Source organism: Cottoperca gobio, chromosome 22 (assembly GCF_900634415.1).
Source record: "Cottoperca gobio chromosome 22, fCotGob3.1, whole genome shotgun sequence".
NCBI lineage: Eukaryota > Metazoa > Chordata > Actinopteri > Perciformes > Bovichtidae > Cottoperca > Cottoperca gobio.
In genome coordinates, this window is record NC_041376.1 from 11,726,209 (window position 1) to 11,743,106 (window position 16,898).

The following is a 16,898-nucleotide window of genomic DNA, read 5'->3' on the forward strand; positions in this document are numbered from 1 at the left end:
GATTGGGGTTCCTTACTGGAGCTGCTGCCCCCGCGACCCGATCCCGGATAAGCGGTAGACGATGGATGGATGGATGGACATTTCGACCCTCTATTGCATATTTTGAGCTTGTTCAACTGTTCCAAACTGTTCCAAACACTGAAAGAGTTTCTGAACATCTTCACTCTGGCCTAACCATGTTTCCTTGAAGTAAAATGTGACTGCACTCCTGTTCACTGATATTAATCATCATGAGTCCCAATTATTTTTGATTTTACAAAAGTAATAAATAAAACATGCAATATATGCATAACTCGTTCAACCTACACATCTACTACTGTACATGACATCCATCTGAGAAGTTGGGGCAGCTGGGGAGTATCACAGTTGCAGAGTTGAAGAGCAAAAGGGAGCTTTCTGCTGCTGTGTGCTCACCTTGCAGCGAAACTGAAGAAACCAGAGGAGGAGGAGGGTACGATTGCGGTGACACATAAGATTGTGTTCACAAATGGTAAGAGGATGCTGATCTTGTCGTTGAACATAGATCGCAGAGCATGCTTGAATTTAACACACCATCAAATCATAACTGAGATTGTTCTATCTATTCTTGATCTAATGTGTAAGTCTTCAGAGGTTTCTGACAGAAATCTCTTATGTTTTAAAATTAAAACAAGACAGGAAAAAACAGCACACTAGTAATGCACACACAATATACTATTTGCACTTTATTTAGTCTTTTACAGAAGAGGAACACAACGTATGCCCCCCACAACACCCATGTCCCTCTGGTACATATTTATTTAGATGTGTGCTATGACTACTGCCTGTCTAGGCCATCTAGGCACTGCTGGCCCTTTCAGGAGGGAGAAGTATATGGACGTCCTTCTGGTGGTTTACTGGCTGTCACATGGGTTATCTTACACTGTCTCCCGGATCGTCATTGCGTCAAAGACAACAGTGTTTTGATATTGTACATTGGATGTGTAACGCAATCCACATGTAACACACTTCCACACACTACCGCAGTGTGCTGAAGAGGCCCATGGCTTTCAACACCTTGCTAACAGCCCAGCCTTCAGCCACTGTGTGGGAGCCATTGATGGATGACACGTCTGAATGAAACGGGGAACTCTTCCACTTCAGGCAATCTGTGACCGCACTGGCATATATCTGTACACATTTGTAGGTTACCCTGTTTTTAGACACCAGAGTGCTCAAAATAGTCCAGTGTTTGTCAGGGGCCCTTACCCACCAGCTGGTTACTTCCTCACGGGGATGGAGTATACCCATGTCTGAGTGCACCAGTCAACCTCATTACTCCATACCGGGAACCAGTGAGGGGAAGAGTGGAGGAGTGCTTCAACGCTCACCATGCCAGAGAGGGCCTTTGGCATGATAAAGGCACAGTGGCGAGGGATTGTCTTCAAAGCCCTGGCAGCGGATCACACCTAAGGATTGCCCCTAGGATTGTTGCCGTGCATGTCATGCATCACTGCTAGGGACATCCTGGAGCCGGCTGAGATGATCCATTGCCGCCACCACCTGTGCAAAGGGATGAACATGGAGGTAATCATCACAAGGACAGACTGGTAGCCCCACACCAGTGTCTCTCACCTCTGCAAGACTTTGATTATTTCATTTTGTAAAGTCTATTAATGGCTTTCACATTAATAATTCAAGAAATTGTCTTTTCTTTCACACAGTTTGTCATATTTATTACAGTGTATCTTTCTGTGTACAAGTAACTAATGCAAACTAACCATATCGGTTACGCTACAATGTAAACAGTAATTAGCATAATGTTCATAGTTGAAAGTTGAAAACATAAACATTCAAGCAAGTTATGGAAAAAGGTTAAATAAACAACGGTAACTTACATGATCTGCGGAATGGTTCCTCACTCTAAATGTAAGGAAGGAAATGTGGGACGATATGTCCTGGATGGTCCAGTTTACCCTATGCTAAAGGAGATCGGAAAGGAAGCATTGCGTCTCCTTTCCTTTAGCATTTTGACCAGCTCGTATCATGACTGACACTCTGGTACCTGCAGGTCATTTCACTCGGTTAGGAACCTTCCTAAGCAAAAATTACTCTTCCACCACAACCACGGTGTCAATGTGTTACAACTGGCTCGGGTTCATGGGCAGGTTATGAGTAAAGATCAGCATCACACCAAATGTTAATCCTATTTTGCAAGTAAGTAAAATCCCCCCTGGTTGGGACTCACAGCTCTAACACTCCAGAATAAGAGGATGAGAGACATGGCAGAGGATGTTTCATTATTCATGCCAAAAGTATTTATTGACGTTCTTTACAGCACACAATAAACATAAATAACCCCCTTGACCACTGCTTAGACACTTTGTGTACACTTTTGTTTTCTTTCTGTTAAGGGTCCACTTCTGTTTACCGGCTGGATCAATTTACGGTATAATTCTTGAAGTTTAATGACATTAAAGCCCACTGGCTGACTCTTTTTCCAATAAATTATTTTTACAAAGTGGACAATACACAACCTGCAATAGTATTGGCAGAGAACACACCTACTATAAAGGTAAAATAAAACTGCTGTAAACGACTAATGTGATAAAAGGTAGGTAGTTCTTTACTGATACGAGCTCAGTTTTTTCTGACATTAGTACAGCACAGTCTTTGTGGAGGAGTAGTCGTCCTGCTTAGCGCTGTCTTTTCTTCTTCTTGTGGTGGTGGAATACCTTGGTGGGAGTGTTGCATCCCAGAAGTAAAGATTCAGTCTAGATCAAGGTGCAGTCCAAGTTATATTCCAAACATCTTATTATCTTTTTCTTTTCTGGTTTAGTCTTTTATCTTCATATAGCTTCACAGACATCCAGGTAGCAGCACCGGCACATGCCTCCAGGAGCCGTGTCCAACCTCGTCTTTTCCTCTCCTCCCATCCTGCCTTCTCTTTCTCTCAATCTCCCCCCGAGCAAACCCAGCGCTATACGTGTCCAGGCTTTGACAGGTAGGCTATGAGGGCCACAACCACCCCCACATACATCCCTGTTCCAATGGTGATGGAAAGCGCAGCCAGGAATAGAGCTCTTCTGGAGCTCATCCCTGCTCTGGAGAAGTCTCCCTTAGCGATGGCCTTGCCTGTCTGACAAAACAAAGCAGAGAGTGAAATGAGCCGGTGTGTTACTCATCAGCGTATGAGTAGGTGTTATGCCACAGTTAAAAGAGAGAAACAACAAGAAAATCTCTCTGGGAACCATTAGTTACCATGGCAATTAGGTCATTATCCCTCTGACGGTGACAAATGTGTATTTGGGTGTTTTGGTTTCCCATCAAAAAGAGAGAGACTGAGACTGACCTTTACTTATTCTTCTGGCACATTATTTTCTGGTACGATATAATTGTCAATTATTGTTGAAGATGTTCCAAAACCATTAAGATAATGGCGTGCTTTGCTTGAGGTTGCAGGATGTGATTGTAATCTTTTCGGACCAGAGAGATGCTGACATTAGACTAGAGGGCTCAGCTAAGGATGCAACAACTAAAAATAATGTAATTGCAATGAACTACTCACACAGAACATACTCTGGACCCAAACCTCAATGTTAATGGTTTTAAAGTGAATACAGAGGAATGACAAGTTGTCCGAACAAGCTGAATTTACGTAGTCAATCATCTGAAACAACTGCAAGGAGGGTCACAGAATGAGGAAAATGGGCTGCCGTGGCACTTGTCTGAGTGCTTGTGCTCGCTGACCTTAAATAGAAGGCTGTGTAATTAGAGTTAATGACAGGTTTGAGGACTCTGTGCCTTTACCTTGTGAGAGTAGTAAAAGGCAACGATGCCCAAGGGCCAGAAGCAGCAGAGCATGGAGAAGATGGCTATGCCCAGGTAATCCCGAGGGGGAAGCACCATGAAGTTGTCCTCGCTCTCACTGTCACTGGAGCTGTCGCTCTGAAAGAGGTTGATGTAGAACAATTGAATGTCAGAAAAGGAGAGGATGATGCACTTTCTCTTACATGACTGCTTGTACAACTATGCACATTGTTTGAGACAAACATTGACAGGATGAGACAAAAGGTGAATGCAGTGATCTCGAGACTGACAACTTAATACTAATAATGGGGCACCGTTGACACGTGTAGACAGTCGGGTCTACGTTGGACGTCTTCAAAGTGGCGTAGCTTAACAACTTGTGCCCCCCCACCCTCCCAGGCCAGTGTATCTGCCCTTGTTCCACCACCCAGGACAGGATGTGCTCAGCCAGAAAGGATTTGGTGCCTCTGTCAACGCCCATGAGCGGCCTGACAGATAACACAGGATTAATGGATTGTTCCATCATTGCGAGGTGACGGGGGAAACGGCAAGAAGACAGTGTCATTTATGTGCTAAATTGCTTCTACAGCGGGAGAGACCTCCACCGTCTCTCCTCAATACACCCGGCGTCTTACAAAGCAGCAAGTGTTCAACCGACTCCCAATAATGTGCCTCCATACTCAAACTCTAGGCCACACAGGCCGAGTGGGTTAATGAATGATAGTTTCGAATAACACTCGGACTACATTGGCACATTGCGCCTGCAGCGAGGATGGCAATGTGACTGCATGGGTGACCTTTAAGAGGACACCGCATTACTTCTCTCTGCTGTCCCGGCGACATCGTGGATGTTTGTCTAAATAAATAGCCCCTATAAGTTTCATTTGTTAGTCTTGCTGCCTGCAGGGATCAATCAAAGTGGAGAAAAGGAAGGCACAAAACAGAAATCAATATTTGAGGCAGGAACTGAACTAGCCATTTTAGAGGTAATTAAAGAAAAGTCTGGAAGGCGGGCAAAGCAGAAAGGAACCATACGTGTGCGCTGACGACCACTTCTTTTTTTTTTTTGCATGTTGTGTAATTTTCTTTCTTAGCTTCTAATCTGATTTACCAAACCACAGGCTCTAATGAAATTATTTTGTGCTATTTTTGGGGCATTTCTGTGTAAAAACCTTATTTAGATGTCCGAGGGAAGTGGAGGAGAGCAGTGCTGTGCTATCCAAACAGTTTCCAAACTGCTACCTTTGCCAAGAGAAGATTATGAAGCTCGCTGTTATCTGCTTTATGAACACTCTCCACCTGGACAGCCGGGTGTGATCCATCAAAACAGCAGCTGGTCATAACCACATAATCTGACATCACATGATTAAACCCGTGGGTACAAACAGCAGTAATCTCTTTTTATCTTTGTAGCAAGACCTGATAACAGTCCTGAGTGACTGGTGCATTCAGACCTCCTGACAGCCTGCCTGACACAGTCCGGCTGACTAGGGATGAACTCCCAGTCTTGTCTGCTGCCAGTATAACTGATGGGGCTCTGCATATCCACAGCGCTCTCTGAGGCCTCATTAGAGTGTGGAGGGGACAGTCAACTCCACAGCAGGGCACACACAGACCCCTGCACTCTGTTAGTTGTGGAAATCACACCCACACGCTCTCGTTACTTTGTTACCTGCAATTTATTTTTGCTGTGTCGCAGAGATGTCAAATATCTGCTGGCATAAACTAGCTGTGGAATTACTGTTGTAAAGTTGCACCAGCTTGTATTTTTTGTGTTTCTGTGTCCTAACAAGGGCTGGGGCACCATGGGGATGTACAGTGAGTGCATAGGTTGCAGTAAGAAGTATAAAAAAAACACATCTGCAGAGAAAAACACAGTATTATGAAGAGAAACCGCCGCAGACCACATCTTGGAATGTTAGCATGTGTATGAAGCAGAGGGGCGACCCAGTCATTGTTTTGTCACAAGTCCCGAGTTCAAACTTTGAGTTTCGAGACCCAAACAAGTCAGAATGCGCTCTTCACCAAATGCAATGCCTTTCTAGCAACAAAGTGATAATATATTCATTTGCTTGGATGCTGTCGAATTGGTTCGAACAAAGTGAATGACTAGTTGGGAATGAATAGCGCTAATGTTAGTTGATTCAGGAAATGAAGGTAATGAATCTATTCTATAAATCTTATGGTTTGGGGGCAAGGTATCAAGTATTTTCAAGTGAAAAGTGAAGTCATGAGTCCTTGGCAGAGCCGGATCTAGGCACATGCGTAGGGCCTCCGTGTCACTAGGGGGCCACAGACACAGAGGTACAGAAATATCAACTCCCAACATAATGACAAAAATGTATGTTAAATAGAATTTATTGAAAAAAAAATATATATTTATGAATTTTAAAAAATCTCTCAGGACGCTAAATGTTTACGCTATTGACAAGCACCTAGTAGCTAGCAGGAGTTGTGTATTCCTGTTTCCACACTAGCGTAAGATGTCTCTGCATTACCATATTCAACTTTGCAGTCGTTTTGGCTCACAGCTACTGCATTGTTATTCCACAGATACTTTCTGTGGCGACTATGATTTGGACTGTGATTTGTTCGAGCTTGTTGTCGTAAACTTTCTGTAAGCATTTAATTAGTTCATTCTAAATTCTTATATAGTCGTATAATGCTAAACATTTAGTACATGTATTTCAATTGTGTAGCATATTACCCCAGGAGTATTGAATCTCGTGTTCTGTAGTAGAAGTATTTGTTGTTTGTTGCGTCAAAATGTTTGTTTACCAATTATGCAAATGTGTATGTATATGCCCCGAAAAACAAAATCTGACTAGTGTAATCCATCAATTAATCCGATTCTGGCCATTGCTGTTAAAGTCGAGTTGCAAGGTTTTTTTAGTCTAAAGTCTCGAGTCTGACTCAAATCCAAGTCATGTGCCTTCACCAGTTCTACACTGTCCCTCTTATTTTTAATCTCTATAGCTGTGAAAGTCCTCTGAGTGTTTGATTTGATGCATCAACGCACATCTGGCACTGTTCGTGTGGGTGTTTCATGATTAACAAGAACACACAAATCTTAGCACAGAAGCACACACGCACACGCACACACATACAGAAAGGCAGGAAGGGAAAGTAAAGAAACGCAGGTGCTGAGCAAGAAGTCTCATATTCCAGCTGGGAAACCCAACTTTCATTTGATCACTGTTCATCAGATTCATTTGCCCTTTCAAATTGACATGGAATAACTTTAGCTCCAGGCTCACCTGCTCTGACAGCCATGCATCAGTGAAGTCCCACCTAATAGCCTCACAGCACAGCCTTACTTATAGCATTAATGGCAGTCGCTGCCATGTCTCTATCTATCTGCCAGGCCTCCGAGTGACAAGAGCTGGCGCGATCATCAGCCCAGTTAGGGTGCTATACGTCTTCCTCTGCCAGCTCAGAGCCCTGGGTACTTCACAAGCGTCCCTGGATGAAATTAGATTTTTACCACTTCTGAAAAGACTTTGCTCTTTTGCTGTCTCACTTTTCTTTGGAGATTGTAGTTATACTCCTAAAAGAAAGTCTGGATAGAGAAACTCAGATGTGTTATTTCTTTTTTAGAATGTAATTATATCAAAAAAAAGCATACAATTACCCTGCACTAGATTTGAAAGACTCCAGCAAATTGACCATTTAGAGATGAGAAACTTGCGTGAATCACACTGGCAGTCTATTAGAATGGAAATCGAAATAATAAGCATCACTATACACTCCATGACTTACTATCTGCTGAAAGATGGCCCTGACGGTTGCGAGTAAGTGTTGTAATGCCTTTAATTTCATATAGCATATTCTCATAACTCTTTCAAACACTTCTAAATGACTCTTACTTGCATCAATTTGCTCTTCAAGCAGTATAGTCACAGTAATTATTCCCATATAGTTTGTAGCAGGACAAACCTGTACAATCGTGTATCAGGCTACAATTGAACTATATACTGCTTGTAGAGAGCCAGTATATCAGGCACCTGCATCTGTCATCCATGAAAATACCACTCAAGCACTGCACACTGCTACATATGCATTTTTCTTTGGTGTGACCTCTGACCTCATACTCAGGACCCTGCTCCTCCTCCACCTCGTACGACACCGTCTGGATCTTCGCATCCTTCTCTCCTTGTATGCTATCCAGAGCGTTTTCTGTTGAAACTCCATCCGACACAGCGTCCTTACTCTCTGTGAACGTGGTCTCAAAGCTCTCGCTCTTGGAGTCCTTGCTGTGAAGGCTCACGTCGTCCTTGTACAGGATAAAGTTGGGCCTGTAGAAGGCCTCCACAGCCAGATGCAGAGATGTGGCGTCCAGGAACTGTTGAGTCTTATGCTTGCCATTAGTCCCAGTGTAGTAGTAGCCAATGAGGCTGTCCTGGTAAGGCTGGCTCGGGTAGTCGCACTGGTAACCTTGATAATCGCTGTGCACCACTTGTCTGCTGGTTTTGTCGAGCAGGGGGTTCTGGAGCTCACTGAGGCTCTCCATGACGACAGGTTCAAACGTTTAGCGGATCACAGGATGAAGTCCAAAAAAGATGTGCCAGTCTGGTTGCTGGAAATAAGAACCGTTACAATTAAATGTGATTCATAAAAGCTTTAAAAGCAGTAAGAAGTTCAATTAAATCACGGTACATTCTTGACAATGCAGTTAATCTGAACCAGTAGATATCCAGTCACAGCTCACATTGTGTTTTTAGTAATGTAATAATCGAGGACATGAATTCAGTGCAGGAAGTATTTCATCGGCATTCCTCTCACACGCTTCTCACTAGTCTGGGCTATAAAATCACCATCTGCTGTATGCTCAAATGTTGCATCTCACACACTCTGATTCAGAAAAATATGTAGGGGAAATATATCTTCCACATGTCACAGCTACCTATATTAGAAACCAGAAAAGAAGCAGGTTCTGCTGTATTTTTCCCAGCATACTGATTACTTTGACTGTCTGTGAACTGGTCTCTCTGAGTCCTCCTGAATGTTTTCAAATGATTTGAAGAACAGTTAAAAAAAATTGTTTTTTTTATGTTATAAAAAACCCACAGTAACAGGAGAGGCCGTCACTAAGGCAACACATCCGCCAATGAGAGACTGTGGAATCTGAGCATGTCCAGATTTGAGTAAGCAAAGACACTACTTGATTTTTCAAGTCCAACACCAGTCTCTTTTGGCCAACAAAGACCTCATCCATCAAATGAATCTTTCCTCCTATGTGTTATGATGAAGAAAAAAAGAAGAAGAAGATAAAAGCCACAGGGGCCACTGCATCATATTTTGGTATTTGTAGAAATTAGCAAATCAAGTCAGAGTCATTTGTCATTTGTTGTTGAAAGTGCTGTCTTGAGAAAACACAAGAAAATGTAGAGATTTTCCACACATTAGAAAAAAAAAGAGCATGGCAGGGCTTGATTTATGAGCTTCGGGAGGCGATTGAGTTGCACAGATCTGAACACGAACAAACTGGGCTGGGCAAAATAACACAAGCACCAGAAAATGAAATGCCATCTGTAGTTCAACAACCTTACGGAAAGCCTTAATATTTATATATATACATTTACATATTTAGATTTACATATATCATATATGTATGCAATGACTTCCTGGCCTGCAGAGAAGGCATGTATATATGCAGCAGACTTTTGGCCTCGTGACCCCTAGAGAACAGAAACTCATGCAGTCCTAGTCAGAGCTGATCGGCGTGGGCTAGTGGCTGAATCTGAGCCCATACAAACACCAAAGACTCCGTCTCAGTATCTTCACCACTGTGTCCTGCGGTCTCTATTCTCACATGCTTGTAATGCTGCTGAGCCACTCTCCAGATAACAAAGAATTCCATTACACACTACATTAGACAACAAAAACCACATCCACAAATAATGAATCTCACACCATGAAGATGTGCACTTAGCACATGTGAGTGTGTGCTTAGACTCAATTATTAACGATCATGAGCACGTATATATTATCCTTTTCTGTCTGTTGTCTTTTTTACTATCATTTATTCACATATGTCTCTCTCTCACGCACATCATTTTCATTACATTCATGACACATTTGTACCTCATAAAATATATAAATTACAAATGTTATGTAGCTGATCATGAGGGAAATCTTCATATGTATTCACTTGTATTATAGACAAATCTCAAAGCTACCTCGGATTAACAGGCAAAAACATATTTTTTGGGATACTAGTTGCTATAAACACCTCCGAAAATCATCTTACCTGTAGTGGAAAATCCTCCCGCAGCTTTGCTCAGCATCGTTCCTCGGCGCAACTGAGTCAATGGAGACGGACGGACGCACCTTCTACTTCACATCATCAGTTTTGGGAAAACTGCCATCGCAGCGCAACATATGACATCCGCTTAAAAGGAACTTATTCCGTGTGTATAAGAATGGACTTTGCTCGCAGAGCTCTGGCTGCCATGGCACCGCTGCTGCGTCTGACAGGTATATTTTACGCACAGTAGTCTATCACACTGAGCTCACACTCTCCAATACAACTCCGGCAGAGGCTGAGCTGACTCCAGTCAGCTGATTGGCTGTATGCGGCGCGCTGTAAACTCTAATACCGACCACGGATTTGACATTTCCAAACACTGCTTGCCTTGCGTTGCGTTGCGTTGCGTTTCCTGGGCGTTTTCATCCAGCTCAGTGTCTCATGTGCTGGCTGTGGTTTATCGCCCACCCAGAGGTGCTATTTTGCCTTGAAGCAGAGGAAACCGGTTGATAGCCACTGAAATATATTTGAGAACATAAGCCAGCGTTCATATTTTGCAGACTCACAAGATAAGTTTCCTGAAGTATTTGCATTGCTTTTATTACTTGCACGACTTAATTGTAAGTTGTTTTAGTGTTATTCTTCTATGCAGCCCCTCTGCAGTCACATGGTAGGAAACAATCGTGGATGTGGTAGCCTACATGTATATTATAGGGACCCGACTGTGCTTCATATTACATTTACAACACAATGATTAACTGCACAACGAGGTTTTTTCCCCAACCACGTGACTCCAGGTGTGCTTGTTGGTGTGCTTGTGCTTGTATTGTTCCCCACTGATAACAGCCACTAAATGTAGAAAACACAACAACAAATCTTCACAGTAAAGTTTTATAAAACTCTCCTTCTGCTACTTGGATTTTAGGATTCCCCTTCCTCACTTTAATTCATATTTTATTCTTTGTGTCAGGAAAATTGTGCATGTTCCTTCATTTCCTTCATAGCCACTAATAAATTCATTGCACATTTATATTTGATGAATATTTTAAACAAATCCCATGCATTTATCATGAGCCTGCCAATTTGGTGGTGCCTTTAGCCCCACTCTGCTAAGCTGCTTATGATTCCATGCCACAATTTATCATTGTTAACACTGTTTACATAACATTAATATGGATGTATTTCCCATGCAAGCAAATGGGTGACATGATAGATTCAACACAGCAAAACTAAGCCTAATTTATTTTGATTCCATTGGAATAATAATGACATAACAGTATTTACGGGCTCTTTGGTTTAGACTCATATAAAAACACACTAAAACTTATCAGAGGCTGTAATGCTATTCCCAAAACTAAAACACTGATGTATAGCCACTGAACACTGGACACATATCTTATTCAGAAGGAGCACTCTGTTCCACAGGCTCATAAAAATGTCTGGAGTTAATAATGTGCAAGCCCAGGCTCTGTCACTTTCACTGGGAGATGCATTAAGGCGCTGATGGACACTTTATGGGGGAAACATGGAGCCGCATTTATAAGACCGGGCACACATGAGCTGCGTCTCTTCCAGAGTCACCTTGTGTTCACATGCACGAGGTGATGTGGCATAACAGCCCGGCCGTCTCCGTTGATGGATACCTCTCCCTCAGGAGACGAGTATATTAGAAGAAGGGGTGAGGAGGGGGCCAGAATTTGTAACCGTTTATCCATTACTCTTCTGTCTTTCTCTCTCTCCATCAGCCTTCACAACAGGATTTAGAGTAACATGTTCTAATGAAGATCAGTGTCAAAATGTCACCGGACCATCTGCAATACATCAAAATCTAAAGTGTGGCACCATGAAGGTAAACCCAGTAAAGCTCAGTGGTGCCACATTAAGCATACTTTGTGAAATGAGAAGATTTCTCCTTGGACCAGGCTTCTGCCAGCCTTCCGGAGATGGACTGTGAATATTTATGGTCCTCATTGCGTCCATTTCTTCTGCTCCATTTTCCAATCTATATTTAGGCACTGTGTCACTCCATAACAGATGCACAATTTGTCAAGCATTTTCTCCGTGGAGCCTCTAATTTTAAAGAAAACAAAAAGATCATTACAGCTGATTATGTGTGCTGTTGCTTGACAAAGAGCACATTTTTTTTACAGTTACCACTTATTGACTCTTCTCCACCCCCTGTCTGACACCGCAGCCAACTCTTGACACCATGAACTTTGCTGAGGCACATTAACCGGCTTTAATCATTTAAACACTTTTGGGAATAAATCACCCTAATCCGATTGGCAGAGAAAGTATCAAACCACTTAATTTGATCTGGCCTAGTCGGCTTTTGCAAAGAAAGGGGAGATTTAAGCAGCTTTTCCCACATGGCCGTTCTGTGCATTATTTCCTGTTTGATTAAACACTTTAACGAGGCCTAAGGCCAACAGAGCACCTCTGACCACTGAAACATCCCGTGGGACTGATGAAAAAAGAGCAAAAATACATTAAATCTGTCTGGATATTTGGAAGTTCACATTGGCGGCATCATTTAGACACATTTGTGTGTTTACAGCACAATTTGTAACCATCGTTCATTCTTTTCATATTGATAGGATTCAACCAATTCTTATATGTTTCTACTGCTAGTGTTGATTTGCAGACATCAGGTGTTGCATCCATTTGGACAAAGAGGTCAGTGTGCAGAAAACAGTGGGACTTCAATCCCTGCGGTGCCAGGTTCAGGTGCAAGAGCAGGAGGAGGGATATGGGAAGGTTTTTGGCAGGAACAAAAGCCTGGAGCTCCTTCCAGACCTGGAGGCATGTTGCAAGCCTAGAACTGAAAACTCACAGTAGGAAAGAAAGCCAGAGCTAAATTTGCCTCATATTAACCACCTGGATGAGCTGGCCAGGAAGCGGATGACAGCGTCATTTCCTGTGCAGAGAGTATGTAAATTAGAGTTGGTGATTAGTAATATAGTAGGTAGGTGGGGAAATAAATGACAGATCCAGCTGAACACCTTCAGGCAGTGGATATTTCTTCCGAAAGAGCGAATTGAGCTTAAGAGCCGACAATCGCAACAAAAGCTCTTTTTATAAAGCTCAGTCTGTTTACCTTAAACACAGCTATCAGGCTCCTACCAAATTAAATTCAGAGAGCTGTATTACATAGCTTCACTTTAGTTATTTGTTAAGGTCTGATAGTAAAGCCGCGGGTCTGCACAACATTAAAGGAAATGGATTTATTGCCCTTTTATATCCAGAGAAAATGAAAATGAGTTTGACTCCTACAGTAGGCTGTCATAATGAAAAACATAATAGTCGGTGAATGCCAACATTATGAGAAGCAATTTCATTAAAGTGTTAGAAAGTTGCACAGTATGTGACTCTTCAAGGTTCTTCTACAAATGTCCAATCAGAATATTAACAGCATGTGTCTGGATGTTGGCCCGTGCACGTCTGTGTGCCTTTGCAGCCTTTGCAGGATGTTCGGGGGGAGTCCCGAGGGAGCGGCAGAGGCTTTTTGGCTTTGCAATTATCTAACACACAAATGCAATATGTATCGAATTAGCTGGAAGCGCTCCATCAGGAGGGGAGAGGTCGGAGTTTGTCATCCACAGTTTCAGACACCACTTTGTATCTCTACCCTAAAACACATATCCCTTTAGCAGTGTAAAGAAAATGCAATGTGTGCAGCTTGGTAGACGATCCGGTCTGGAGCCGCAGTAGTTAACGTCAATCATAATAAGGCTTCCTCCCACATAAGGAAAGTGAACAAGGACAGTGGGGAGCTTCTCATCTGCACAGATCGTTCCACTCTGGAGAAACACTGTGTGCAGATTAATGGCATCCTCCGTGGCGAGATTTGAAAACTTCCATTAATGGAACACCAATGATAATTTATTTGGACAGCCGAGCGGCTTCTCTGTGAATAATGAAGTGGCCCCGGGATCATTAATATGATGGATTCCCTCTAATGTAGGGATGCTGAGCCAGAAGTCCTATCTGTAAAAAACAAAATTAAAATAATAAAATACTGGCTGTGTACATTGTGCTATTAATTTGATACCGTGTCCCTCTAAGGGGATTGAAGATTTTTTAAAGAAATAGTTAGAAATAATATCTCAGAGGATTACCATTTGAAACATTAATAGTGCTAATGAGTTAATCCTGTGGAGAGTATATGCAGGTATAACAGGTGATGTGTCAGCCAGGCATGACAGTCTGCTGTGCGACTTGCAGGGATACGGTTTCATTCACAGTCTCTCCCATCAGTCCAAAAAAGAAGAATTAACAATTAAGTGTGCCCAACCCTGCCTGATCTGCCAGAGCTGCCAGAGCTGCCAGAGCTGCCATCCCTGATGTGTCACGGGACCAGCCTGCATATGTTAGAGCTCTCTGTTTTAAGATTCTCCATTAAACCTATCAAAGCATCTATTAATCAGCAGAGGATTTAGCGTTATGCCTTCAATATGCTTGTGAGATGAAAAGAGTAGAGACGGAGGCAAATTTCCCCTTTCCGCTGTCTTTGTGCGACTGCTGTTGAAGGTTTATAAATAGGTAATAGTATAGGAGCCTCTGCAGGTTAAGCAATGGAGCTCGCTGAGGGGCCGGGTGACTCATCGCCCTGTCTCTTTGCATCATGTCAGTTACCTGGAGTCTGCACTTGTCACTGGTACCCCCTACCACCACCTCAAAAACACTGTCATTAAGTGACTCCAAACAAATGCTTGTGTCGCTGAGTGTCTGCTGCATGTGTAAACAGGGTAGTAATGGACTACATGTAATCAGGATTACATAATAAAGTTACAAAATATAAGTAACTATCAGGCTGGATAACATTTGAAAAAAATGTGATTATAGTTACATGGTCAAGGATTACTTGATTACATTTTTTATATTTATGTTAATGGTGACTTAACTAACATTTGTTTTTTAAATGATGATTTATGGATGATGGTATTTTTATTTATTTTCTTTTTACTTTAAAAATGGAAGACTAACATTTTAAGTACGTGCTCCTCTTGTGTTAGAAGAGCGAAGTCCTCCATGTGGCCTTTGATTTAAAAACACAAAAGAAATGGCATCCCTCATGCAATATAATCAATGTTTGATTTTGAAGTAATCCACAAGTGTTCAGATTAAATAATAAAATGGATTACGTTACTAATTGCAATGTCATTTGTATTCAGTAACATTTACACCCGTCCCTGTGTGTAAATAGGAAGGTGTTTATATAACTTTATATATCAGTGTTGTGTTCACAGCTTGTTCTCGTTGCCTCCAAGTCGCCAATAAATCCTTTATTGCAGATTTAAGGAGTCGATGACCTTACCAGAGCAGTTTGCTGGCTAAACTCCCCAACCCTATTGCAGTGCTGGCACAAAGATTGTGGTTTGTTTTCACAAGTCTAATGCTTTTGTGCATTCAGCTGCTGTGACATCAAGGCTGGTCCAAAAGTTCTTCATCAGTTTTTGTCGTGCACAAAATCATTTCGTACTTTGATGAACAATACAGCTAAAATGCTGATGCAAACAGTACACTGCATAATCCTCTGCAGTGTAATATGTTTGCAAACCGCATTCTGCCGAAACAAAAACTGTGAAACTAATTATTTAATTTCATGAAGCGTGCATTATGTATGGACCGTAGAAAGTCCTCTTCTGCTTCCTCCTCTGATTTGAATCAATAACCACACTTTCCCTAATGTTCCTCTTTTAATATCCTTCTCTGAGCTGTAATATCAGGTGGCTTTATTTTCTAAGCCATGGCAGTCTCCCGTTTTGGCCCTTATTTAAAGAGCTATTTACAGTGCACTCCGTCACAGAGTGGCCGATGTTGAGCCGAGTAAACATTACAAGAGACCCTGGGATTCCTGTCGGTGTCAAAAGGTCAGGAAGGACTTCCTGTTTATTGTTTGTGTGTGCCATCCTGCCTCTCATTTTCAAAAGCCTCTGAAAGACCCACAGAGAGAGGCAAGTCTTTTCACAGTGAAGGACCAATCTGGACTTAATTACAACATGACAGAAATCTATGATGCTCAGTCACTTGATCATTTTCTGTTTCAATGGCCGCTCTGCAGGATATGTGTTGACTTGCACAGCCTTTAAAAAAGAATCAATGCTCACATGTTGTAACCCCTGGGAGAGGCACAATCATCAGGATCTAAGATGAAGTCAGATTTCTGTAACTGCTCATCCGTTCGAGCACTCTGGTCCAAGCCTCTTTAAATGGCCAGCCTGCTCTGCTTTATTAGTTTGGTCATCTATCCCGGACAGCTGTCTGCTGCCACAAAGTGATCCCCCTGAATAGCAGTAGCTCTTATTTTTCATCCCAAAATGGCCAAGATGTCTTGACGGCAATATTCCTCTGCTCTCTAACAGGAGAATCATGATTTAGTTGATAGTTAGTTAATGTAATCCATCAATAAGATCAACATGACAGTTTGTGAAAAATGCCACCCTGTGGGAAAATGTGTCCATTGTGAGGACGATTATGAAAGCTTCTCCATGGATCTGTCTATGTATGATTCTTGGCAACATTGACATTGCTTTTCTTTGTTAAGATGAATAATAGATGCCTCGCTATGTATAATTAATCTCAAATGCAGTATTTGTGGATTTTTCTTGTTTATGAGTTCAAGGCTGGAGTCGTCACATCCACTGTCAATGTGTCAGTTGTTAATTCTTGACATCAAGAGAGAAACATGTCTGCAGGATGTAATGAGAACATCGCAACCACAATTGGAGCACGCTAAACCACAGAGTAGGTGTTGCTTTGTTTTTTTTCTATTTGTCTGAATTATAAACTGAACATTAATACATGCACACAATAATGACCTATGCACCCACAAAACACACTAATAAGGTTCATAACAAACTGTCACTCGAGAGATGCTGGA

General features: G+C 42.1%; 1 protein-coding gene across 2 annotated transcripts; it reads right to left on the bottom strand.

The window, feature by feature from the left end:
- Positions 1–1,615: 1,615 nt before the first annotated feature.
- On the bottom strand, positions 1,616–10,323 carry LOC115026975 (synapse differentiation-inducing gene protein 1-like). Of its 2 annotated transcripts, none has more exons than XM_029459925.1 (4): positions 10,019–10,323; positions 7,853–8,344; positions 3,769–3,906; positions 1,616–3,093 (listed from the first exon to the last, which is right to left on the bottom strand). In XM_029459925.1, exons 2-4 carry the CDS (start codon positions 8,276–8,278, stop codon positions 3,052–3,054), a joined length of 606 nt encoding a protein of 201 aa, XP_029315785.1. In that variant the 5' UTR covers positions 8,279–8,344; positions 10,019–10,323; the 3' UTR covers positions 1,616–3,051. The 2 variants fall into 2 exon arrangements, with proteins under 2 accessions (XP_029315785.1, XP_029315784.1); XM_029459924.1 differs by having other exon boundaries at positions 1,641–3,097; positions 10,019–10,319.
- Between the last annotated feature and the right edge of the window lie 6,575 nt (positions 10,324–16,898).